Consider the following 25,330-nt stretch of genomic DNA (forward strand, 5'->3'; position numbering starts at 1 on the left):
ATCCGCCCCTTCACCAGAGCACCAGGAGGAGGAGGAGCCGGCGACGTCCGGCACGGGGCCAATCCCCGCCGTGCCTCTGCGCACGAGGCCGCCAAGCGCCACGGTGACTTCGGCGCCCAAGGGCACGAAGAGAGCCGGCTCCACCGCCGCCGCGGAGTCGAGGGCGAAGAAACAGCGCCGGCATCAGCCGAAGAAGGTCCCGGAGCAAGCCGGGTGAGTTCTCTCTCTCTTTCTTGTTTGATTCCTTTTCTTTCCTTACTTTTATGCTTATTATCTTTCTGTTTATCCGGCTAGGGCCCCTATCAAGTTTGCCCAGGGCGGCGGCTCCCGGCAAGCTCCGCGCGTTGTGTCGCCGCTTCCGCGCCAGAGGAGGGAGCAGACGCCGCAGCCTTCCTCGCGCGCACCTACGCCGCCGCCGCTGCGACAGGGGCTTCTTCCTTTGCCGTGCCGCTGGCCTCCGCGCCGATCGCGGCACGCGGGTCGAGCCAACGCGGCAGCCGACGCTGGACGACATGTTCCCGCGCCGGACGCCTCTTCTCGGACCCAGCCGCCGGGGCCGGGCGGGGCATGCCGCCTTCAGCCGGGGCCGGAGCCGGCGGGGCTGCTCCTAGGACTGGCGCCGGCAGGGCCGCGCCGCTGCGGCCGGAGCAGGCAGCAGGCCCACCGTGGTGGAGTTGGACGAGAGTCCGAGGGGCGCCCAGAGCGCCGGAGACAATCGGGCCGGCTGGGCCATCCGCTGCGCCCGGAGCGACGCCGCCGCCGCAGCCCGACGAGGGACGAGCCGACCAGGCAGGAGCCGGCGAGGGACGAGCCGGCGCGCACGGAGGGCGCCGACTCGCGCGCGCTGGTGAGGACGGAGGGCGCAGCGGGCCCGTCTGAGGGCCTTCATGTGGCCAAGGGTGCCCGGCTGGTGGCTGTGCCGTCCGCCTCCGACTCCAGCTTCGGCTCGGCAGGAACCATGGAGAGGGCATGGCATCAGGCGAACTCCTGCGAGGTACTCAGCCGGGAGGGGCAGCCTGGCACGGCGCCCATGAAGATGCTTTTCTCCGGCTATCGCGCCAGCCTCAAGACCAAGGCCGCCGAGACCCTTGCCCAGCTGGCGACGCTGGAGGATGCCGAGAAGGTGTGTTTTCTTTTCTTTTGCAATTTTCTTGTCCTGGTAGCCCTCCGAGACGTGGGCCGGCTGCCTGAAGCCAGTCCAGGTTTCGTCTAAGCAACTGATTCTTTCAGACGGTTGAGGAGCGGCGCACCTTCTTGTACAACCAGGTGGTGACCAGCTACCACAAGGCTAAGATCGAGCGAGCCGGCTTGGCTCGCGAGCTGGAGGCTGTCAAGGGTAAGCTCTATGCTTCTTTCGACTTGATGTCTTGTTTCTTTTTTAATCTTGGTTGGCTGACATTTCTTTCCGGCCGCCCCGCAGCTGAAGCCGCCAAAGTCCCGCAGCTGGAGTCGGATCTCCGAGCCGCTCGCGCGCAGTGCGCCGAGAGCGAGGAGGCGGGCCGATCCGCCGCCGGCAAGCTCAAGCTGGCTGAGCAGGAGCTGACACGGCTGCGCCTGCTGGAGAAGAACCACATCACCGAGCTCAACTCCCTCAGGACGGCGGAGAAGGAGAAGGTGGATGATCTGAGCCGGCGGCTGTCGGAGGTGGAGAAGCAGCGGCTTGCGCTGCAGGAGGAGGTCACTGCCAAGTCCACGGAGCTGACGGCTACCGCCAAGCGTTGGACCGACGATTTCAGCGCGCTTGATCGCGGCTTGGCGGGTGAGTACATCTCTATGTTCCTTCCCTTTGCCGGCTTTCGGCTGTCGACTGCCGGCTTTTGTTGGCAGCCGGCAGCAGAAACTTCTGATTCCTTCGTTATCCTCATCTTTGGGCTGGGGACAGTCGGTTCTTGCCGGCTGCCGCCAGGCTTTTCCTTTTGGCTTAGGACTTCGAAAATTTGCATTTTTCAGCTTATTTCGGCTTTGATGGTTTCTGACTTGCTTCTTCTTCTTGCAGCGGCCTTCCCGGAGACGCAGGACGCGGCTTTGGCAGCCGTTGGCGTTGCGTGCGACTCCAGGAGGCGGGAGACCGGCGAGGGCAGCTCGGAGTACTTCTCCATGGAGGACCACCTGGCGTCCATGGCTGCCCGCATCGAGCCCGTCACCAAGCTCGGCTGGGAGCTCCGGAAGGCGGCTGAAGAGCTGGTGCCCATGCTGTGGCCTGGGGAGGCGGCGCCGCAAGATATCTCCGGCCTCATCTCCGCGATGGAGCGGGCGCCGGACCGCTTCCTCGACTGGAAGGAGTCGGCCACGCGCGCCGGTGCCGACATGGCGCTGTCCTTCGTCCTCTCCTGGTACAACGAGGTGGACCTGGGGCAGCTTGAGTTCCGGCGAGCCGGCGTGGAGGACAAGCTCCCGGCTGAGCTCAAGGCCGCCCGCCTTGCTCGAGCCAGCACCATCGCCGGCTTCGTCGACAAGGCCCTCTTCGTCGCGGACCCGAACCCTCCTCCATCCGATGAAGAATACATGGATGATGAGGAGGCGGAAGACGTGCCTGAGGACGACCCGGCAGCCGGCTCCGCTGATGCCCCTCCGGCTTAGATTTCCTGCTTTTCAGTTGTTCTTTTGCCAAGACAGTTTATTAAATCCCCGGGATGCCGGGTGCAGGTGTAAGACAATATTATCGCCTTTTAATTATGCCACACTTTAATGTGTTTGTTAACCAATTATGTGCCGAGTTGCTTTCTTTCGACTCGTTCGCTTTTTCCCATCCGCCCCACTCTTTGGCTGTGCCCTTGCCGGTCGTACGTCCGACTTGCGGTCCGTCGCCGGATCAAGAGCGGGCCGCTGGGTGAGGCCGATAGTATTTCAGTCGAACGGGCTGAATTCGGCAATCCGGCACTTATAGGAAAAGTTGCAAGTCAACTCGCTTTTACTCTTTCCCTTAGTCGTTTTTCGCGTGCCGGCTCCCTAGGCCTTACTCCCGCCAGCCGGACAGCCGGGTTGCGGTCTGTAGCCGGTCGGAAGCCGGCTGTCGGAAACCGGATCACGTTACTGAGCCGACCGCGTGAGAGGGTTCAAGCCAATTGGCGAAACAGGGTAAAGTATGCGAAAAACTTGTCGGAAACGGCGCTCTTGGCGCAAGCTTTTTCATAACTCACAAAAGGGATACAAGGGATACATACATTCCTGCTCTCATGCGTAAAATGGGCGGAGTAACCTGACATTCCAGGGACGTTTAGTCTCCTCGTCAGCCTTGTCCGGCTTGTTTTTCTTAGCCTCTTGGGCATCTATGAGATAGTAGGAATCATTGCCTACTGCCTTGCTCACGATGAAGGGACCCTCCCATGGGGATGACAGTTTATGCTGTCCGGCTGTCCGCTGGATCAGCCGGAGCACTAGGTCTCCTTCTCGGAATGCTAAGGGCTGGATCTTCCGGCTGTGATAGCGTCGGAGGCTTTGCTGGTAGATGGTAGATCTAGACTCAGCCAGCAGCCGGGCCTCTTCGACCAGGTCGACTCCATCTTCGCGAGCTTCTTTGGCTTCGACTTCTGTGTAGAGCTTGATCCTTGGCGCGTCGTGCTCGATATCAGTCGGCAGGACGGCTTCGGCCCCGTATACGAGGAAAAATGGTGTGAAGCCGACTGAGCGATTTGTCGTTGTGCGCAGGCTCCACAAAGACACCGGGCAATTCTTCAATCCAGCAGCCGGCTGCTCGCTCGAGCGGCTCCACCAGCCGGGGCCGGATGCCGGCTAGGACTAAGCCGTTAGCCTTTTCCGCTTGTCCGTTGGACTCTGGGTGTGCCACAGAAGATAGGGCCATCCGGATTCCCATTTCCCCGCAAAAGCGAGAGAAGATGCCTTGGGAGAAGTTGGTGCCGTTGTCGGTGATGATGGTGTGGGGGTAGCCGAATCTCACAATGATTTCCTTGAGGAATGTGACGGCTGTGGACCCGTCCAGTTTCTTGATTGGCTTGGCTTCGATCCACTTGGTGAATTTATCAATCATCACCAAGAGATGTGTCATGCCGCCTCGCGCTGTTCTGAATGGGCCCACCATATCCAAGCCCCATACGGCAAATGGCCATGTGATGGGGATGGTTTTCAAGGCGGAAGCCGGCTGGTGTCTTTGCTTTGCGAAGCGCTGACAGCCGTTGCACTTCTTCACCAAATCTTCTGCGTCTCTGAGCGCAGTCGGCCAGTAAAAGCCGTGCCGGAAGGCTTTGGCCACTATGGCTCTGGATGAGGCGTGATGTCCGCACTCTCCTTGATGGATTTCCCGTAGGAGTTCAATCCCTTCAGCCGGCTCGACGCACCGCTGGAACACCCCACTTACGCTGCGTTTGTACAGCTGGTGGTTGATGATGGTGTAGGCCTTGGCCCTTCTCTCAATCTGCCTGGCCTGGACTCTATCATCAGGCAGCACACCGTCGGTGAGGTAGGAGAGGAATTCTTGTGCCCATGAAGGTACGCATCTTATCTCGAATACGCTGACCAACAGGGCCTCCTGCGTGGGAGCTTCCGGATTCGACTGCATGGTCGCCGGGTCCGGCTTGCTAGCCGGCGGGTTCGGCTTGCTAGCCCCCGAGTTTGGCGATGAAGCCCCCGGGTTGGACTGAGAAGTCCCCGGGTTCGGCATGCTAGCCGGCGGGTTCGGCTTGTTAGCCCCGCCTTGTGCGATGAAGCCTCCGGGTTGGACTGAGCAGCCCCCGGGTCAGCCGGCACGAATATTGAATCCGAGTCCGGTGACGGTATGATGGACGGCTTCTTGAGAACCGCCAAGGCGACACCCGGCGGGATGGCTTGCCGGGTTGAGCCAATCTTGGATAAGGCATCAGCCGCCTCGTTGTTTGCTCGTGGCACGTGGTGGAATTCGCAGCCGTCGAAGAAGCCGGATAGCTGCTGGACATGGAAGCGGTACGAGGCCATATTGGCGTCCTTCGCGTCCCGCCGCGGATGCTTGCTGTATGACCAAGTCGGAGTCGCCGAAGCAGTATGCGACGCACGCCAATCTCCTTGGCCAGCTTCAGCCCATGAATGAGCGCTTCATATTCCGCCACATTGTTGGATGCGGCGAAGTGGATCTGCAGGACGTAGTCCAGCCGGTCCCCCTTGGGAGAGGTGATGACGATGCCGGCTCCCAAGCCGTTGCGCATCTTCGAGCCGTCGAAGTGCATCTTCCAATGCGTGGAATCCGGCACAGGCGGCAAGTACTGCATCTCAGCCCAGTCGACGAAGAAGTCCGCGAGGATCTGCGACTTGATGGCTGTGCGTGGCTCGTAGAGGATAGTGTGGGCGGCTAGCTCCAGGGCCCACTTGGCAACCCGGCCGTTGGCATCCTTGCTGCCGATGATTTCCGCCAAAGGCGCTGTGGCAACCACCCTGATGGGATGTTCTTGAAAGTAATGCTTGAGCTTCTTGGCCGCCATGTAGACGCCGTAGGTGACCTTCTGGTAGTGGGGGTAATTTTGCTTCGACTGGGAGAGCACTTCGCTAAGGTAATAGACTGGGCGCTGAACCAGCTGCTCCCTGTTGCCGGCTTCTCTGCGCTCCACCACCAGGACAACGCTAACCACCCGGTTGGTGGCTGCGATGTACAACAGCATCGGCTCCATTGAAGCCGGCGTTGCAAGGATTGGCGCGGTTGATAGCACGCGCTTCAAGTCACGGAAGGCCTCATCCGCTCATGCGGTGACCAGACGAACTTGTCCGCCTTCTTCATTAGTTGATACAGTGGGCGGTGCCTTCTCCCCAGCCGGCCGACGAAGCGGCTCAAGGAGGCCAGGCAGCCAGCAAACTTCTCGGACGTCCTTGAGGCACCGCGGCAGTTCCATCTTCTCCAGGGCACCGATCTTGTCCGGGTTGGCTTCGATCCCTCGCTGAGAGACGAGGTAGCCAAGGAGCTGGCCAGACGGCACGCCGAATGTGCACTTGGCCGGGTTGAGCTTCATCCGGAATCTTCTCAGATTGGTGAAGGTTTCTCTCAGGTCATCAAGGAGGGTAGTCGTCTCCTTGGTCTTGACAACGACGTCATCCACGTACGCGTGAACGTTTCTGCCGATTTGATCCTGCAAGCATTTCTGCATGCATCTTTGGTAGGTGGCGCCTGCATTTTTCAAGCCGAACGGCATAGTCGTGTAGCAGTAAGCCCCGTACGGGGTAATGAACGAAGTCTTTATTTGATCAGCCGGATTCAAAGGAATCTGGTGGTAGCCTGAATAGGCGTCTAAGAAAGACAACAGTTCACAGCCGGCAGTCGAGTCTATGACTTGATCTATGCGCGGCAGGGGGAAGGGGTCCTTCGGGCACGCCTTGTTCAGGCTGGTGTAGTCGATACACATGCGCCAGGAGCCGTTCTTCTTCAAAACCAGGACCGGGTTCGCCAACCAGTCCGGGTGCAGCACTTCCATGATGAAGCCGGCAGCTAGGAGCCGGGCGATTTCTTCACCGATGGCCTTCCTTCGTTCTTCGGCGAAGCGCCTGAGAGGCTGCTTCACCGGCTTGGCTTCAGGCCGGACGTGGAGGTGGTGCTCAGCCAACTCCCTCGGCACACCCGGCATGTCTCTTGGAGTCCATGCGAAGATGTCCCGATTCTCACGGAGGAAGCTGGTGAGCTCGCTTTCCTATTTCTTGTTCAAGCCGGCACCGATGGTGACGAACTTGTCCGGCTGCGCCGGGTCCAGGAGGATCTTCTTGGTGTGGTCGGCCGGCTGGAAGTGAGTCGTCCCAGCCGGGCCTGCCCGCAGCCGGCATGTCTGCTCTGCGCGGCTTTGGCGAGGGCAACGGCGTCGTGGATGAGCTGCTTCTCGGTGGCGTAGACCAGCGTCTGGGCCATCTTGGAGCTCTGCGTGGCGCAGTCCATGGAGCGGCGATAGTCGCCGGCTACGGTGATGACCCCCTTGGGGCCAGGCAGCTTCATCTTCAGGTACCCATAGTGGGGCACCACCATGAACTTGGTCAGGGCCGGCCTGCCCAGGAGCGCGTGGTAGGGGCTCACGAGGTCCACCACCTCGAACTCGATTCTTTCGGTGCGGAAGTGATCCGGCTGCCCGAACATCACCTCCAGCGTGATCCGGCCGATCGGCTGGCAGCAATGGCCTGGCACGATGCCGTGGAAGACGGTGGGGGTGGGGCGCAACTCGGCCTCCTGGATGCCCAGCTTGCGGGCGGTGTCGCGGTAGAGGATGTTGATGCTGCTGCCGCCGTCGATGAGGACGCGCGAAAAACGCACGCTGCGCCGGGTTGTGCCGATGGTGGGGTCGAGGACCATGGCGTAGCTGCCCGGCTTCGGCAGGACAGCCGGTGTGTCACGGCGATCGAAAGTGATGGCCTGCTCTGACCAGTTTAGGTACTGGGGGACCGGCGGTATGACCGCGTTGACCTCGAGGGAACAGCGCTCTTGGCTCGTCCTGTCCTCGGGCTCGGAGGTGAAGATGATGTAGGTGGCGTCTTCGGCCAGATATCGGCCGCCATGGTGCACCTGGTTAGCCTCGTGGTGCTCGAGGTTGGCGTTCTCTGCGCCGGCTGGGCCACCCGGCCCGCCGGCTGGTGGAGGCGGGGGTGGAGGCGGTAGAGGTTCACCGCTTGTCAGCCGCTTCATGAAGTGGCAGTCGCGGGTGGTGTGGTTGGAGGGGTTCTTGCCGCTGTGGTACTTGCACGGCGAGTCGAGCATTTGCTCAAAGGTGTACTTCGGCTTCCACCGCCGGTCTTGCTTCGGCGGCGGCTGCCGCCTGCCGCGTTGTCTGCCACGGCGGCTACGTGGGCGGAGCCGTACCGGCGGTCCGGCTGGTCGCTGTGACGCTTGCCGCGGTAGTTGTCCCGCCGGCTGCCATGCGAACCGCCCTCGGCCGGCTTGTGCTCAGCCGGCCTGTTGTTGTCCCGCCTTGCTGGAGCTGGTGAAATATCAGCCGGCGCCTTGCCGGCTTCCTCTGCCAGCGCGTACTTGTCGGCGATGGCCATCAAGGCGGCCATCGACTTGGGGTCACTGCGGCGCAACTTGTGCCACAGCATGGTGTTGGGCCGACAGCCTCCCATGAAGAAGCTGATGGCCTGGATCTCGTGCACGCCCTCGCAGGAGTTGCGCATCTCGCACCAACGCGTCAGGTACGCGCGATCCGTCTCGTCGGGGCCCTGCTTGCACATCTCGAGCTGCTGGGGGCGACCCGGCCGGCGATAGGTGCCGGTGAAGTTGCTGATGAAGGCCGCTTCGAAGTCAAGCCAGCCGTTTATGCTGCCGGCTGGCAGGTTGTTGAGCCATGTGCGGGCGGAGCCGACCAGCATCAGGGGGGAGTAACGCACGGCCCAGCGCTTGTTGCCTTTGGCGATGCCGACTGCGGTGGAGTAGTCCTGCAGCCAGTCCTCCGGCTTGGCGGTGCCGTCATACTTGGGGGTGTCGCGGGGGAGCGTGAAGCCTTCGAGTGTGGGCTCGTTGGCGATGCGGGGCCCGAAGCACTTTGGGCCGGCTGGAGCTTCTTCTTCCGCAATGCGGGATTCGACCAGCCGGTCGAGGCGATCTCGGGCGTCGGCGGGCTCGATGCGCGGGCCCAGCCGGGAGTGTGCCGGCTGGCGCGCGCCGCTTGCTTCTGGAGCCGCTCGGTGATGTCGGCGGGGCCCGGAGTCTTGCTCCTGGTTCCGGCTTGGAGGGGGCCGGCTGCGGCTGCTGCCGCTCGGCTGCTGGCTTGGCCGGCCCGAGCTGTGCGTGGCCCGGGAGTCATGGCGCCGGCTTGGTCCTGGGGAGGCGGACTCGGCCGTGTCCCTGGCGCCTTCCCTGTCGTTGCCTGCAGCTCCACGAGCGTGAGAAGCTCTGGGGGCATTGACATACCTGGGGTCGGCGATCTGCCTGTTGGCTGCGTTAAGCAGCTCGCCACCCGCCGGTCTGACGGCGTAACTCTTCGCCTTCAAGGCGGTTCAGCTCTTCCGCGGCGGCTTCTGCCGCGCGCATGTTCTTGTCGGGCGTGTTGTAGGCGGGGAGCTCCATGGACGGAGCCGGCGAAGGAGCGCCGTCGCGGGCGATCTCAGCGCCAAGGTCGCGGCCCCTGCGGCGGATATGGCCGGCTCGGCTTGGCTCGTCGCCGCCTGGAGTGAGGCCGTGGGCGCGGTTGTACTCGCGCTGGGTGATCTCCATCTGGCGCTTAGCAGCAGCCAGTTCTTCGGTTTGCTTGAGGAGGAGCTGGCGGTGCGCCTCCAAGTCCGCCTCGACGGCGGTGGGATCTCCGCCAGGCGTGAGCGGGGTGCTCAGTTTTGCCCGGACTGCATCCAGCCGGGACGGTGGTGGTGGCGCTTTCGGGCCCGAGCCGGAGGCGTTGGGGTCGATGTTGCGCTCCAAGCCGGGGCCGCGGGTGCGCGGGTTCTTCTCGGGGAGCTCCTCGCCAGCCATCATGACTTGCACGACGGCGGGGCTGGCGGGAGCGCTGCTGCCGGCTCGCGGAGGAGGGCTAGCGCAGCGCAGCACCTGCCGCGGGTAGCGCGGCGGTGCGACGGTGGCGACGTAAACGTCGAAGCCGCCGAAGGAGATGACGCTGCCGCCGGCCGGGAAGGGCCGGTCAGCGAAGCAGCCAGCGTTGTCGCTGACGCAGTTGAGGGAGCCGAATCTCCAGATCAAGCACAGGCGACTCGCTCGCCGGTGGTGATGGTGAGGCCCGTCCGGATGAAGACACCGGCCGAGGATGCTGAAGGCCCCACGGTGGGCGCCAAATGTCGTGGTATCGTCACGGCATATGCCATAGGGTGGCTAAACGAAGTGGTTCCTGAGGGATCTCACGGCGGTATCCGGAAGCGGGTATGGGCACGAGCGACACGGCGACGTACCCAGGTTCGAGGCCCTCCGGTGGAGGTAAAACCTCTACTCCTGCTATGAGTGTATATGATGATCACACAGTACAGTGGTGCTCCTAGAGCTGTGTCCGGCTGGCCCTGAGAGGCTAAGGAAGACGATGGTCTCTCTCACAGGGCAGCTCTGTAGGTAGGTGAAAGCAATAAAATCGATCGATCCCCTGCATGAGAGGGGGTAGTGCGGCTTATATAGGCACCGGCACTTTACATATAAGACACTATAGTTTACTGGCCGGCTGGGCCGGCTTCGGCTTCCGCTCCTTCCCGAGGTGGTGACGTCAGGAGTGGTTGAGGCATCGTGGCCTGTCCCATCCGGCTGCCACGGTCAGCGGTATGGAGGAGGTGTCCCTGTCGCCGTCAGCCACTGTAGCCAGTACGGATCGTCGTAAGCCCTGACGGCCTGTCCATCGCGCGGCACTATTGCTCCACAGTGCCCCGCGTTTTACGGAAGATGGAGTCAGCGTGGACTTTAGGAACCCGGATCACCAACCCGGTTCCTTCCAGTGCAAGACTCGCCAGCCTCGAGTCGGTCTGAGGTACAAACCCCAGTCGGATATGGCTTGTAGAAGCCGGCCCAGCTACAGCATTGGTGGCCGCAGCCAGGCCGACTAGGACCTAGAGCCAACCGGCTTCCGGACCAGCCGGCCACGGCGCCAGCCGGCTGCTCCTCAGCCGGCCTTTGCCGCGAGCCGGCCAGCGGCCAGCCGGCTGCTCCGCGTCCATTGCCCTATCCGGGGTCTTCCCCCCGACATCGTGCAACCAATCTATGCATAGACACGGCTCTGATACCACTGATGGGATTCGTATCATAGAAAACAAAAAATTTCCTACCGCAAGAACGAATAACAAGCCAAGATCCAATCTAGAAGATGGTAGCAACGGGAAGATCATGAGACTAACCATCGAAGATTTCCAAAGCCTACGAGATTAGATCTCTTTGTTGTTGTAGTCGATCACTTGCCGCTTTCGATAGCGCGTAGAAGATCTTGACGGTGCCACAGTCGGCGGCAGCACATTCGTACTCGGTCACACGTTCGGTGTTGATGACGACGTCCTTCTCCCCGTACCAGCGGGCAGCGGAAGTAGTAGATCCTCCTCGGAATCCCGACATGTGGTGACCCTGCATACCACTGCATGTTGTAGTATGCCAGTCGTTGATATAACATTCACGAAGTACCAATCCGCAAATATTACATCCATCAGAGTAGTACAACAGAACATAGCAGGTCCATACTCATTCATTTATTATTACAAGCAACATGTACATATCATCTCGGAGCTCCTCTTGGGTCCTAAGAGGGATACTCCTGGGTTCGAGGCGAACCCGACTTAACTTACAATATAAGAGTCTTACTAAGTTATACATTTTACTCTCCTCGAGCAGCTAAGTACTAAGAGTTCGTACTGCTCGGTTACTACTACTACTCTGTCGGTCTAAGCTTGCTCTCCTCCGGAACCCTCCCCGGTTCCGTAGACTATGAGGTAGTCTACACCTCCAGAGAGGTATGGTTCTTCATAGCCGATGACTTCGGCTCCTTCAGGGTCGTCGTTGTCCTCCTCCAGTCGATTCAGACAATCTACGCAGGGGATTTAAGAGTGGTATGAGTACGAGCGTACTCAACAAGTTCATTATAGAAAAGAGGTGTTTAATGCACTAGCTACGATATCAGACCAGAAAGTCTAAAACCAATGTAGGTTTTGATAAACATTTCTTCAAGAGGTTGCTTTTATTCCAAAGAACTACGTCCGTCAGCCTTCACCGGTTTACTAGAACTTCATGGAGTTCCTTTCCGGCAGCGTTCGCAGTTCCAAATCCCAGAACAGGGAGTGATAGGTCACGATTCATTACACTCTGCAGTGGTGTGTTGCTTTACCCATAAGAGATCTTAACCTTGGTGCCAACCGGGCAGCTTTCCCGTCCACACTCCTTCGGTGTGAGGCCCGGTATAAGGTCTAGCCAATCATGTTCCTCCGCTACCTCGAACACCCACCCTTTGTGGCAATCTCCGACCCTGGGTCCTCGCCGGTCCTCTTACACCAATTAAGGATGGACCCCGACCACGACGTCAATGCAGGGCTCTACCATACATTCCTTCACCGGCAGTTGCAACCCATCATAGACCATGATACGTCTCCAACGTATCGATAATTTCTTATGTTCCATGCCACATTATTGATGTTATCTACATGTTTTATGCACACTTTATGTCATATTCGTGCATTTTCTGGAACTAACCTATTAACAAGATGCCGAAGTGCCAGTTGTTGTTTTCTGCTGTTTTTGGTTTCAGAAATCCTAGTAACGAAATATTCTCGGAATTGGACGAAATAAACGCCCAGGGTCCTATTTTGCCACGAAGCTTCCAGAAGACCGAAGAGGAGACGAAGTGGGGCCACGAGGCGCCCAAACCCTAGGGCGGCACGGCCCAGGCCTTGGCCACGCCGACCTGTGGTGTGGGAACCTCGTGCCCCATCCTGACCTGCCCTTCCGCCTACTTAAAGCCTCCGTCACGAAACCCCCAGTACCGAGAGCCACGATACGGAAAACCTTACTGAGACGCCGCCGCCGCCAATCCCATCTCGGGGGATTCAGGAGATCGCCTCCGGCACCCTGCCGGAGAGGGGATTCATCTCCCGGAGGACTCTACGCCGCCATGGTCGCCTCCGGAGTGATGTGTGAGTAGTCTACCCCTGGACTATGGGTCCATAGCAGTAGCTAGATGGTTGTCTTCTCCTCATTGTGCTTCATTGTCGGATCTTGTGAGCTGCATAACATGATCAAGATCATCTATCTGTAATTCTATATGTTGCGTTTGTTGGGATCCGATGAATAGAGAATACTTGTTATGTTGATTATCAAAGTTATGTCTATGTGTTGTTTATGATCTTGCATGCTCTCCGTTATTAGTAGATGCTCTGGCCAAGTTGATGCTAGTAACTCCAAGAGGGAGTATTTATGCTCGATAGTGGGTTCATGTCTCCGTGAATCTGGAGGGGTGACAAGAACCTCTAAGGTTATGGATGTGCTGTTGCCACTAGGGATAAAACATTGGTGCTATGTTCAAGGAAGTAGTCACTGATTACATTACGCGCAAAACTTAATGCAATTGTCTGTTGTTAGCAACTTAATACTAGAGGGGGTTCGGATGATAACCTGAAGGTCAACTTTTTAGGCATAGATGCATGCTGGATAGCGGTCTATGTACTTTGTCGTAATGCCCAATTAAATCTCACAATACTCATCATAATATGTATGTGCATAGTCATGCCCTCTCTATTTGTCAATTGCCCAACTGTAATTTGTTCACCCAACATGCTGTTTATCTTATGGGAGAGACACCTCTAGTGAACTGTGGACCCCGATCCAATTCTCTATACTGAAATACAATCTACTGCAATACTGTTCTACTATTTTTCTGCAAACAATCATCATCCAAACTATACATCTAATCCTTTGTTACAGCAAGCCGGTGAGATTGACAACCTCACTGTTTCGTTGGGGCAAAGTACTTTGGTTGTGTTGTGCAGGTTCCACGTTGGCGCCGGAATCTCTGGTGTTGCGCCGCACTACATCCCGCCGCCATCAACCTTCAACGTGCTTCTTGGCTCCTACTGGTTCGATAAACCTTGGTTTCATACTGAGGGAAAACTTGCCGCTGTACGCATCACACCTTCCTCTTGGGGTTCCCAACGGACGCGTGTTGTACGCGTATCAAGCTCTTTTTCTGGCGCCGTTGTCGGGGAGATCAAGACACGCTGCAAGGGGAGTCTCCACTTCCCAATCTCTTTACTTTGTTTTTGTCTTGCTTAGTTTTATTTACTACTTTGTTTGCTGCACTAAATCAAAATACAAAAAAATTAGTTGCTAGTTTTACTTTATTTGATATCTTGTTTGCTATATCAAAAATACAAAAAAATTAGTTACTTGCATTTACTTTATCTAGTTTGCTTTATTTACTGTTGCTAAAATGGGCACTCCTGAAAATACTAAGTTGTGTGACTTCACAACCACAAATAACAATGATTTCCTATGCACACGTATTGCTCCACCTGCTACTACAACAGAATTCTTTGAAATTAAACCTGCTTTACTAAATCTTGTTATGCGAGAGCAATTTTCTGGTGTTAGTTCTGATGATGCTGCTGCCCATCTCAATAATTTTGTTGAACTATGTGAAATGCAAAAGTATAAAGATGTAGATGGTGACATTATAAAATTAAAATTGTTCCCTTTCTCGTTAAGAGGAAGAGCTAAAGATTGGTTGCTATCTCTGCCTAAGAATAGTATTGATTCGTGGACTAAATGCAAGGATGCTTTTATTGGTAGATATTATCCCCCTGCTAAAATTATATCTTTGAGGAGTAGCATAATGAATTTTAAACAATTAGATACTAAACATGTTGCTCAAGCTTGGGAAAGAATGAAATCTTTGGTTAAAAATTGCCCAACACATGGACTGACTACTTGGATGATCATCCAAACCTTCTATGCAGGACTAAATTTTTCTTCGCGGAATTTATTGGATTCAGCTGCTGGAGGTACCTTTATGTCCATTACTCTTGGCGAAGCAACAAAGATTCTTGATAATATGATGATCAACTACTCTGAATGGCACACGGAAAGAGCTCCACAAGGTAAGAAGGTAAATTCTGTCGAAGAAACCTCTTCCTTGAGTGATAAGATTGATGCTATTATGTCTATGCTTGTGAATGGTAGGTCTAATGTTAATCCTAATAATGTTCCGTTAGCGTCATTGGTTGCTCAAAAAGAATATGTTGATGTGAATTTCATTAAAAATAACAATTACAATGATCCTAGGCCATATCCTGCTAATGGTAACTCTCATGATAGATATGTTTCACCTAATGAAGAAAAGATGCTAGAAATTGAAAGATCCACTAAAAGCTTTATGCAATCACAATATGAGCAAAATAAATTGTTTACTAAAACAACGAATGAGCAATCTACCTTGTTGAAGAATATAGGGAATCAACTTGAAAATCTAAATAGGGAGATCTCGGGGTTGCAAACTAAACTTGCTAATGCTGAAAATCGAATCTCATACATGTCTGCATCACAATCTTCTTTAATTAATAAAATGGCTGCTAAGCCCGAGGATTTAGATAACAAAATTACTACTACATCAAATGCCATCCAAGTTAGAATTAATGAGAATATAAGACTAATGGCTGAACTGCGTGCTAGGTGGGATAGAGAAGAAAATGAAAAACTAGCTAAAGAGAAGAATGTAGCTAAAGTTTGGACTATTACCACGACTAGTAATGTTGATGCTACACATGTTGCTGCACCTCCTACTATTAATAATAAAAGAATTGGTGTTAGTAATGTTTCCACTTCTAATGCAAAGCGCGAGAAACTACCTGAAACTGCTAAAACTGCTGAAACTGCCTGTGATAAAACTGCTGAAATTTTTTCCAACATCGGGGATGATGATCCCATTGCTTTAGATTATAATGGTTTGAATTTTGATGATTGCCACATCTCTGAAGTTATAAAGTTCTTGCAAAAACTTGCTAAAAGTCCTAATGCTAGTGCTATAAATTTGGCTTTCACACAACATATTACAAATGCTCTCATAAAAGCTAGAGAAGAGAAACAAGAGCACGAAGCCTCTATTCCTAGAAAGCTAGAGGATGGTTGGGAGCCCATCATTAAGATGAAGGTTAAAGATTTTGATTGTAATGCTTTATGTGATCTTGGTGCAAGTATTTCCGTTATGCCTAAGAAAATCTATAATATGCTTGACTTGCCACCGCTGAAAAATTGTTATTTGGATGTTAATCTTGCTGATCATTCTACAAAGAAACCTTTGGGAAAAGTTGATAATGTTCGCATTACCGTTAACAATAACCTTGTCCCCGTTGATTTTGTTGTCTTGGATATTGAATGCAATGCATCTTGTCCCATTATATTGGGAAGACCTTTTCTTCGAACTGTTGGTGCTACTATTGATATGAAGGAAGGTAATATAAAATATCAATTTCCTCTCAAGAAAGGTATGGAACACTTCCCTAGAAAGAAAATGAAGTTACCTTTTGATTCTATTATTAGAACAAATTATGATGTTGATGCTTCGTCTCTTGATAATACTTGATACACACTTTCTGCGCCTAGCTGAAAGGCGTTAAAGAAAAGCGCTTATGGGAGACAACCCATGGTTTTTACCTACAGTACTTTGTTTTTATTTTGTGTCTTGGAAGTTGTTTACTACTGTAGCAACCTCTCCTTATCTTAGTTTAGTGTTTTGTTGTGCCAAGTAAAGTCGTTGATAGTAAAGTTCATACTAGATTTGGATTACTGCGCAGTTTCAGATTTCTTTGCTGTCACGAATCTGGGCTAAATTCTCTGTAGGTAACTCAGAAAATTATGCCAATTTACGTGAGCGATCCTCAGATATGTACGCAACTTTCATTCAATTTTAGCATTTTCATTTGAGCAAGTCTGGTGCCATTTTAAAATTCGTCAATACGAACTGTTCTGTTTTGGCAGATTCTGCCTTTTATTTCGCATTGCCTCTTTTGCTATGTTGGATGAATTTCTTTGATCCATTAATGTCCAGTAGCTTTATGCAATGTCCAGAAGTGTTAAAAATGATTATGTCACCTCTGAACATGTTAATTTTTACTGTGCACTAACCCTCTAATGAGTTGTTCTAAGTTTGGTGTGGAGGAAGTTTTCAAGGATCAAGAGAGGAGTATGATGCAACATGATCAAGGAGAGTGAAAGCTCTAAGCTTGGGGATGCCCCGGTGGTTCACCCCTGCATATTCTAAGAATACTCAAGCGTCTAAGCTTGGGGATGCCCAAGGCATCCCCTTCTTCATCGACAACATTATCAGGTTCCTCCCCTGAAACTATATTTTTATTCCATCACATCTTATGTGCTTTTCTTGGAGCGTCGGTTTGTTTTTGTTTTTGTTTTGTTTGAATAAAATGGATCCTAGCATTCACTTTATGGGAGAGAGACATGCTTTGCTGTAGCATATGGACAAGTATGTCCTTAGTTTCTACTCATAGCAAGCAATTTACTTTGGAATGGTGGAGAAATACCATGTAGTAGGCAGGTATGGTGGACACAAATGGCATAGTGGTTGGCTCAAGTATTTTGGATGCATGAGAAGTATTCCCTCTCGATACAAGGTTTAGGCTAGCAAGGTTATTTGAAACAAACACAAGGATGAACCGGTGCAGCAAAACTCACATAAAAGACACATTGTAAACATTATAAGACTCTACACCGTCTTCCTTGTTGTTCAAACTCAATACTAGAAATTATCTAGACCTTAGAGAGACCAAATATGCAAACCAAATTTTAGCATGCTCTATGTATTTCTTCATTAATGGGTGCAAAGCATATGATGAAAGAGCTTAAACATGAGCACAACAATTGCCAAGTATCACATTACCCAAGACATTTATAGCAATTACTACATGTATCATTTTCCAATTCCAACCATATAACAATTTAATGAAGAAGAAACTTCGCCATACCTTTAAATTCCATCATTCACCTTTGCAATATATAGCTCATGGGACAAATAGCTTAAAAACTATTGTGGTATTGAATATGTACTTATGCACTTTATCTCTTATTAAGTTGCTTGTTGTGCGATAACCATGTTCACTGGGGACGCCATCAACTACTCTTTGTTGAATTTCATGTGAGTTGCTATGCATGTTCGTCTTGTCTGAAGTAAGAGAGATCTACCACCTTATGGTTAAGCATGCATATAGTTAGAGAAGAACATTGGGCCGCTAACTAAAGCCATGATTCATGGTGGAAGTTTCAGTTTTGGACATATATCCTCAATCTCATATGAGAAAATTACTAATTGTTGTTACATGCTTATGCATAAAAGAGGAGTCCATTATCTGTTGTCTATGTTGTCCCGGTATGGATGTCTAAGTTGAGAATAATCAATAGCGAGAAATCCAATGCGAGCTTTCTCCTTAGACCTTTGTACAGGCGGCATAGAGGTACCCCTTTGTGACACTTGGTTAAAACATGTGCATTGCGATGATCCGGTAGTCCAAGCTAATTAGGACAAGGTGTGGGCACTATTAGTATACTATGCATGAGGCTTGCAACTTGTAAGATATAATTTACATGATACATATGCTTTATTACTACCGTTGACAAAATTGTTTCATGTTTTCAAAATCAAAGCTCTAGCACAAATATAGCAATCGATGCTTTTCCTCTATGTAGGACCATTCTTTTACTTTCAATGTTGAGTCAGTTCACCTATTTATCTCCACCTCAAGAAGCAAACACTTGTGTGAACTGTGCATTGATTCCTACATACTTGCATACTGCACTTATTATATTACTCTATGTTGACAATATCCATGAGATATACATGTTACAAGTTGAAAGCAACCGCTGAAACTTAATCTTCCTTTGTGTTGCTTCAATGCCTTTACTTTGAATTATTGCTTTATGAGTTAACTCTTATGCAAGACTTATTGATGCTTGTCTTGAAGTACTATTCATGAAAAATCTTTGCTATATGATTCACTTGTTTACTCATGTCATATACATTGTTTTGATCGCTGCATTCGCTACATATGCTTTACAAATAGTATGATCAAGGTTATGATGGCATGTCACTCCAGAAATTATCTTTGTTATCGTTTTACCTGCCCGGGACGAGCAGAACTAAGCTTGGGGATGCTGATACGTCTCCAACGTATCGATAATTTCTTATGTTCCATGCCACATTATTGATGTTATCTACATGTTTTATGCACACTTTATGTCATATTCGTGCATTTTCTGGAACTAACCTATTAACAAGATGCCGAAGTGCCGCTGTCTTTTTCTGCTGTTTTTGGTTTCAGAAATCCTAGTAACGAAATATTCTCGGAATTGGACGAAATCAACGCCCAGGGTCCTATTTTGCCACGAAGCTTCCAGAAGACCGAAGAGGAGACGAAGTGGGGCCACGAGGCGCCCAAACCCTAGGGCGGCGCGGCCCAGGCCTTGGCCGCGCCGACCTGTGGTGTGGGGCCCTCGTGCCCCATCCTGACCTGCCCTTCTGCCTACTTAAAGCCTCCGTCGCGAAACCCCCAGTACCGAGAGCCACGATACGGAAAACCTTACTGAGACGCCACCGCCGCCAATCCCATCTCGGGGGATTCAGGAGATCGCCTCCGGCACCCTGCCGGAGAGGGGATTCATCTCCCGGTGGACTCTACGCCGCCATGGTCGCCTCCGGAGTGATGTGTGAGTAGTCTACCCCTGGACTATGGGTCCATAGCAGTAGCTAGATGGTTGTCTTCTCCTCATTGTGCTTCATTGTCGGATCTTGTGAGCTGCATAACATGATCAAGATCATCTATCTGTAATTCTATATGTTGCATTTGTTGGGATCCGATGAATAGAGAATACTTGTTATGTTGATTATCAAAGTTATGTCTATGTGTTGTTTATGATCTTGCATGCTCTCCGTTATTAGTAGATGCTCTGGCCAAGTTGATGCTATAACTCCAGGAGGGAGTATTTATGCTCGATAGTGGGTTCATGTCTCCGTGAATCTGGAGGGGTGACAAGAACCTCTAAGGTTATGGATGTGCTGTTGCCAGTAGGGATAAAACATTGGTGCTATGTTCAAGGATGTAGTCACTGATTACATTACGCGCAATACTTAATGCAATTGTCTGTTGTTAGCAACTTAATACTGGAGGGGGTTCGGATGATAACCTGAAGGTGGACTTTTTAGGCATAGATGCATGCTGGATAGCGGTCTATGTACTTTGTCGTAATGCCCAATTAAATCTCACAATACTCATCATGATATGTATGTGCATGGTCATGCCCTCTCTATTTGTCAATTGCCCAACTGTAATTTGTTCACCCAACATGCTGTTTATCTTATGGGAGAGACACCTCTAATGAACTGTGGACCCCGGTCCAATTCTCTATACTGAAATACAATCTACTGCAATACTGTTCTACTGTTTTTCTGCAAACAATCATCATCCACTCTATACATCTAATCCTTTGTTACAGCAAGCCGGTGAGATTGACAACCTCACTATTTCGTTGGGGCAAAGTACTTTGGTTGTGTTGTGCAGGTTCCACGTTGGCGCCGGAATCTCTGGTGTTGCGCCGCACTACATCCCGCCGCCATCAACCTTCAACGTGCTTCTTGGCTCCTACTGGTTCGATAAACCTTGGTTTCATACTGAGGGAAAACTTGCCGTTGTACGCATCACACCTTCCTCTTGGGGTTCCCAACGGACGCGTGTTGTACGCGTATCAGACCACATTACCGTGGGGACTTCTACGGGTTCCCCACCCTGCATCTTGTCTCTCGAGATCAAGTGCCTACAGTAATGCGCATCCGTTGATGAACGAGAGGTGGAAACACTTTTGACTACTCCGTCCTACTCCGGATCTTATGGTTAACACGGGTATTACGGCACAGGAATCACTGGACGACATTTGTTGTTTAATCCTAGATGGATATAACCCTTGCAATGGAACCTCCACCATATCAACACAATCCATGGTTCCATTTCCCACCACTTAGTCATATTCATAGTTATGAAAATAGTGGTTTTGCTTTTTTATGCAATAGTGGTAAACATAGTACTTTGCAAGTAATTTGGTAAAAATACTCGAATGACATGAGCAAGTGATGAACTTGCCTGAACACTGCAAAGTGTTGCAGTTGGATGGTGTGGACTGACCCTTGTCCTCTGTTGCTGAAATATAGCATCATTGTCCGATAATGGCAATGGTTAAAGAAGCATTTATGCATGATTCCATTTTTAGGGTTTGTTCCCCTCTTCCGATGTCTTATCATTTCATGTGAGAGGTTAATACTAAGAATAATTTAGGGATACTCTGTTTAGGGTAAAATACAACCTTGAAATGTTGTCAAGGTGTTTTTAAAGTCCAAAAGCATTTATGGACTTATTTTCATTATTGAAAATATAAGGTGTGATTTTAATGATTATTTTAATCATCAAATTTTGGGCTTAATCTTGTTTGTCTCCAAAAATTCCTTTTCATATTTTATTATGATAGAGAATTTTATCCGGAGTAGTTTTCATATTTTTAATTATTTTTTTAGAGATATTTATCATTTTCTATGTATTTTCAAAGTTTCTGTTTTAATTGGAAATGTGAAAAGTCTTAAATGCCCCTGGGCCCACTTGTCATGGTGGCCCAGCGGGTTAACCCTAACCTGAGACGCACGTCCGGCTCGGTCGGACGCATCCGTCCCCTTCCTCTCGCGCACGCGCTAACCCTAATCGCTCCCGTGCTCTGGCGACTCCCGCGTCGCCGCCACCTTCGCCGATTTACTCCGGCCATCACTGCCGGCCAGATGTGGTGCATCTGAACCGCCGTTCGACGGCGCTTCAAATCCACCGCGCCGATCTGTTCTTCTCCGCCTCCTCGTTTTGCCCCCAACACTTCTGCTCGCCTGGCCCTGGTGATCCACGGCGATCTCGTCGCCGCCGACGTTTCTGGTGCCGTGGCGCGTGCGTGTGCCTCGCCGTGGTTGCGCGGGCGTTGCGGCGAGATGGTGCCTGGCTTGGCTTGGCCTGGCGCCGCCGTTCGCCCGGCGTGTGCCGCCGTGCCGCCATGGCCGAGCTTCTCTCCGCTTCACCTGTAAGTTCTCACCTCCTCCTTCCTTCTCTACTACATGTTCTTCCTCTTCTACTTCCCTTCTTGTCTAGCTCTGGCCACTGGCCTGCTTCTCCTTGTGGAGATGCTGGTCATGCCGTGATGCTGTTGCTGCTACGCCTCTGTGTGCCTTGCGCCATGCCAGCTCTGGTGTTGTGCTAGCTTCTATGCCTACACTCGCCATGGCTGCTAGCTGTTGTGCTTGTGCTACGACTTTGCTTATGCTGCTGTGCTATGTTGCTGCCATGCGTATGCTGCTGCTGTGTATCTGCCATGGATCCTAGCTGTTGTGCTATGCTATTCTGCTCTATGGTTTGCTGTTGCAACTCCTGTGTGTGCAATTACTTGTCCCTGGCTTGATCATGATGCATGATCCTTGCCTTTGGCAAGTACCAGTGCTCCTGATGTGCTATTATCTATGGTTTAATTCATGGATATGCTCAATTGAGCCTAACTGTTCAATTAACAGCTCCATCCCTTGATGGAGTGCTTCTGGATACAATTGTAAGGCCTTATTCACTTATCTGTGATGCAATTGTTCAGTTATATTTTTGATTTCATTATCTGGTCCATGTATTGATACTAGAATTGGTTCTAGCATGATGTAGCATGCTCTAGCAAGCTTCTCATGATCTTGTGATCATCAGTTGCTTGTAAAAGCTGTTGTGTTGTCCTGTGCCTCACTACTGCTCACCCTGTGATGTGTGTGTCACACAGGCTTGTCCTGATGTGTGCTGTTGCTTGCTCAAGGATAAGGTGATGCTTGCAGTGATCCTCTGGATCATGTGCAAGTGTTCCAGTTACTTGTGATTTATGAATTTCATTTATCTGTATAGCTTGTCCTTGTTTACTAGATAAATGAGATGAACTACTTGCAGGGATGACTCTTACAATTAATTGGATTGAGCTAGAGGGATGCCAACAGCTGTTGGGGACCCTAGTGATACGTCTCCAACGTATCTATAATTTCTGATGTTACATGCTTGTTTTATGACAATACCTACATGTTTTGTTCACACTTTATATCGTTTTTATGCGTTTTCCGGAACTAACCTATTAACGAGATGCCGAAATGCCAGTTCCTGTTTTCTACTGTTTTTGGTTTCAGAAATCTTACACAGGAAATATTCTCGGAATTGGACGAAATCAACACCCAGAACCTTATTTTTCCCGGAAGCTTCCAGAGCACCGAAGAGGGGCCAAAGGAGAGCCAGGTGGGCCCCACACATGGTGGCGGTGCGGCCAGAGGGGGGGGCGCGCCCCCCTGGTGTGTGGAGCCCCCAGACCCCCTCCGACTCTGACTCTTCGCCTATATAAGTCTTCCTGACCTAAATCTTCGAGAGGAATAAGCCACGGTACGAGAAAACCTTCCAGAGCCGCCGCCATCGCGAAGCCAAGATTCGGGGGACAGAAGTCTCTGTTCCAGCACGCCGCCGGGACGGGGAATTGCCCCCGGAAGGCATCTCCATCGACACCACCGCCATCTTCATCGCCGCTGCTGTCTCCCATGATGAGGAGGGAGTAGTTCTCCCTCGAGGCTAAGGGCTGTACCGGTAGCTATGTGGTTAATCTCTCTCCCATGTACTTCAATACAATGATCTCATGAGCTGCCTTACATGATTGAGATTCATATGAGCTTTGTATCACTATCAATCTATGTGCTACTCTAGTGATGTTATTAAAGTAGTCTATTCCTCCTCCATGATGTAATGTTGACATTGTGTGCATCATGTAGTACTAGGTTATGATTGTGATCTCTTGTAGATTATGAAGTTAACTATTACTATGATAGTATTGATGTGATCTATTCCCCCTTTCATAGTCTGTCGGTGACGGTGTGCATGCTATGTTAGTACTCGGTATAATTGCGTTGGTCTATCATGCACTCTAAGGTTACTTAAATATGAACATCGAATGTTGTGGAGCTTGTTAACTCCGCCATTGAGGTGCTCTTGTAGCCCTACACAATTAATGGTGTTTGTCATCCAACAAGAGAGTGTAGAGTGGTTTTATTATGTGATCAATGTTGAGAGTGTCCACTAGTGAAAGTAGGATCCCTAGGCCTTGTTTCCAAACATCGAATCTCCGTTTATTTACTGTTCTGTTGCATGTTTACTCGCTGCCATATTTTATTCAGATTGCTATTACCACTCATATTCATCCATACTACTTGTATTTCACTATCTCATCGCCGAACTAGTGCACCTATACATCTGACAAGTGTATTAGGTGTGTTGGGTACACAAGAGACTTCTTGTATCGTGATCATAGGGTTGCTTGAGAGGGATATCTTTGACCTCTTCCTCCCTGAGTTCGATAAACCTTGGGTGATTCACTTAAGGGAAACTTGCTGCTGTTCTACAAACCTCTGCTCTTGGAGGCCCAACACTGTCTACAGGAAAAGAAGTGTGCGTAGACATCACCTAGCTATTCTTTGAACCCATCTAGGTGATGATACAAGTGTTTGGCTTGATGGTTTGGGCTGTTTCAGTGGTTGAGGTGGCCTCAACAGCAACTCTTTGCTGTTCAGGAAGCTCCCACCGATGTTGGCTTGTTGTAGCTTAGTGAATACCTCACTGGATGATTCCTTGTTGGATTTCCAGTGAGCTTTGCTGTTGACAATCAAGAATAGACACAAGTTGTCTATCTGTCTGATGGTTAGTAAACCATGTAGTGCTAGGTGAGTTGGGCTAGGCTAGCTGTGGATCAATCCTTGCTGGATTCTTTGGTTTGCCTCAGTGATAATACACTGGGCTTGACCATTTCTTCCCTAGGATGATTTTCTTCTGGCTTATTTCCCTTTTTGCCAGCATCAAATGGTTTTAACACCAAATGATGATGCACACAGGGTAATCATACCCTCTGGCTTGTGTATGTGTTATGCACATGCTTATTTATGAGAAAAACAGATGTTTGCCCATGATTTCTTGTTTATACCTCACTCCAGCTCCTAGATTAAGTTGCTGGTGTAGAGGATTGCTTCTGGTGGTTTGGTTTGCTTGCCCTGCTCCTCCTTGCAAGCTTGTGGTGCTTGATTAATTTCTGTGGCTGTTTGAATAGGTTGAACAACAGTGGTTGTTCTTCCTGTTCTTGTGTTCTTGCTGTTCTTGTGTTCTTACCCAGAGGCTCCTTGTTGATGGAATGGTTACGGTTTTGCAGTGAAAAGCTTAAGTATGCTCTGCCCTTCCTTCTCTGGTCGACAACAAGGCCTGGCACTTGTTGGTGACTCTCTCTGGCTGTGTGTGTGTTGTTGTGCATGCACACACATGGCTTGCTATTGCACATGCACTCAAGCTGTGTGAGCAGCTTGTGTGTGTGTGTGTGTGTGCGGCTTGTGCAGCTGGATGGATCAGCTCGGCTGGTTCTTGGTCATATCCTCTCTCATTTACCATTTTCTTGCTAACCTGCCAAGTGGCAATGCCACTTGGCATAACCCTGGTTTGGTCTTTGTGTGCATGCAGGGTACAATGTGGTGCTCCAAGTGAAGATCAAGATCATCTTGAGCAAGATTTCCATGATGATCATCTGATGTAGTTTAGGATAGATCATGCAATTGTAATTTTCTTTCCTTTTCTTTTTCCATTTAGTCAATTCTTGTAATGTGTTGTAATATTTCTTAATTCATTTCTGGATATTGTAAATAACAATGTATCTTGTGTGATTATCAATAAAGCTCCAATTTTCCTTAATGAGCTTTGTATAATAGTTGTACTATTTATATTCTTGATTATTTATAATTTGTTTAATGAATTACCTCAATTTTGGAATTATGAGATATTCATGTGATGTTTGAATTTGAAATTCAAACACAAGTTTGTTTGAATTCAATCAGGCAACTTAAGTTGTAATGCACAAACTCTC

At 50.7% G+C, this 25,330-nt stretch overlaps 1 protein-coding gene across 1 annotated transcript; it reads left to right on the forward strand.

Annotated features, from left to right (window-relative positions):
- Positions 1-779: 779 nt before the first annotated feature.
- On the forward strand, positions 780-24,998 carry LOC139834003 (uncharacterized). Its single transcript, XM_071824382.1, has 4 exons — positions 780-1,123; positions 1,231-1,759; positions 1,997-2,077; positions 24,931-24,998. The coding sequence occupies exons 1-4, from the start codon at positions 959-961 to the stop codon at positions 24,996-24,998; spliced, it is 843 nt and encodes a 280-aa protein (XP_071680483.1). The 5' UTR covers positions 780-958.
- Positions 24,999-25,330: the final 332 nt, after the last annotated feature.

The sequence above is a fragment of the Lolium perenne genome, chromosome 7 (genome assembly GCF_019359855.2).
Source record: "Lolium perenne isolate Kyuss_39 chromosome 7, Kyuss_2.0, whole genome shotgun sequence".
NCBI lineage: Eukaryota > Viridiplantae > Streptophyta > Magnoliopsida > Poales > Poaceae > Lolium > Lolium perenne.

Bases quoted from the DNA above. Each gene is read 5' to 3' on its own strand.
- LOC139834003 (XM_071824382.1), top strand. From the start codon at position 959: ATGGAGAGGGCATGGCATCAGGCGAACTCCTGCGAGGTACTCAGCCGG. The intron at 1,124-1,230 runs GTGTGTTTTCTT...TGATTCTTTCAG, and splicing joins CGCTGGAGGATGCCGAGAAG to ACGGTTGAGGAGCGGCGCAC. The intron at 1,760-1,996 runs GTGAGTACATCT...TTCTTCTTGCAG, and splicing joins GCTTGATCGCGGCTTGGCGG to CGGCCTTCCCGGAGACGCAG.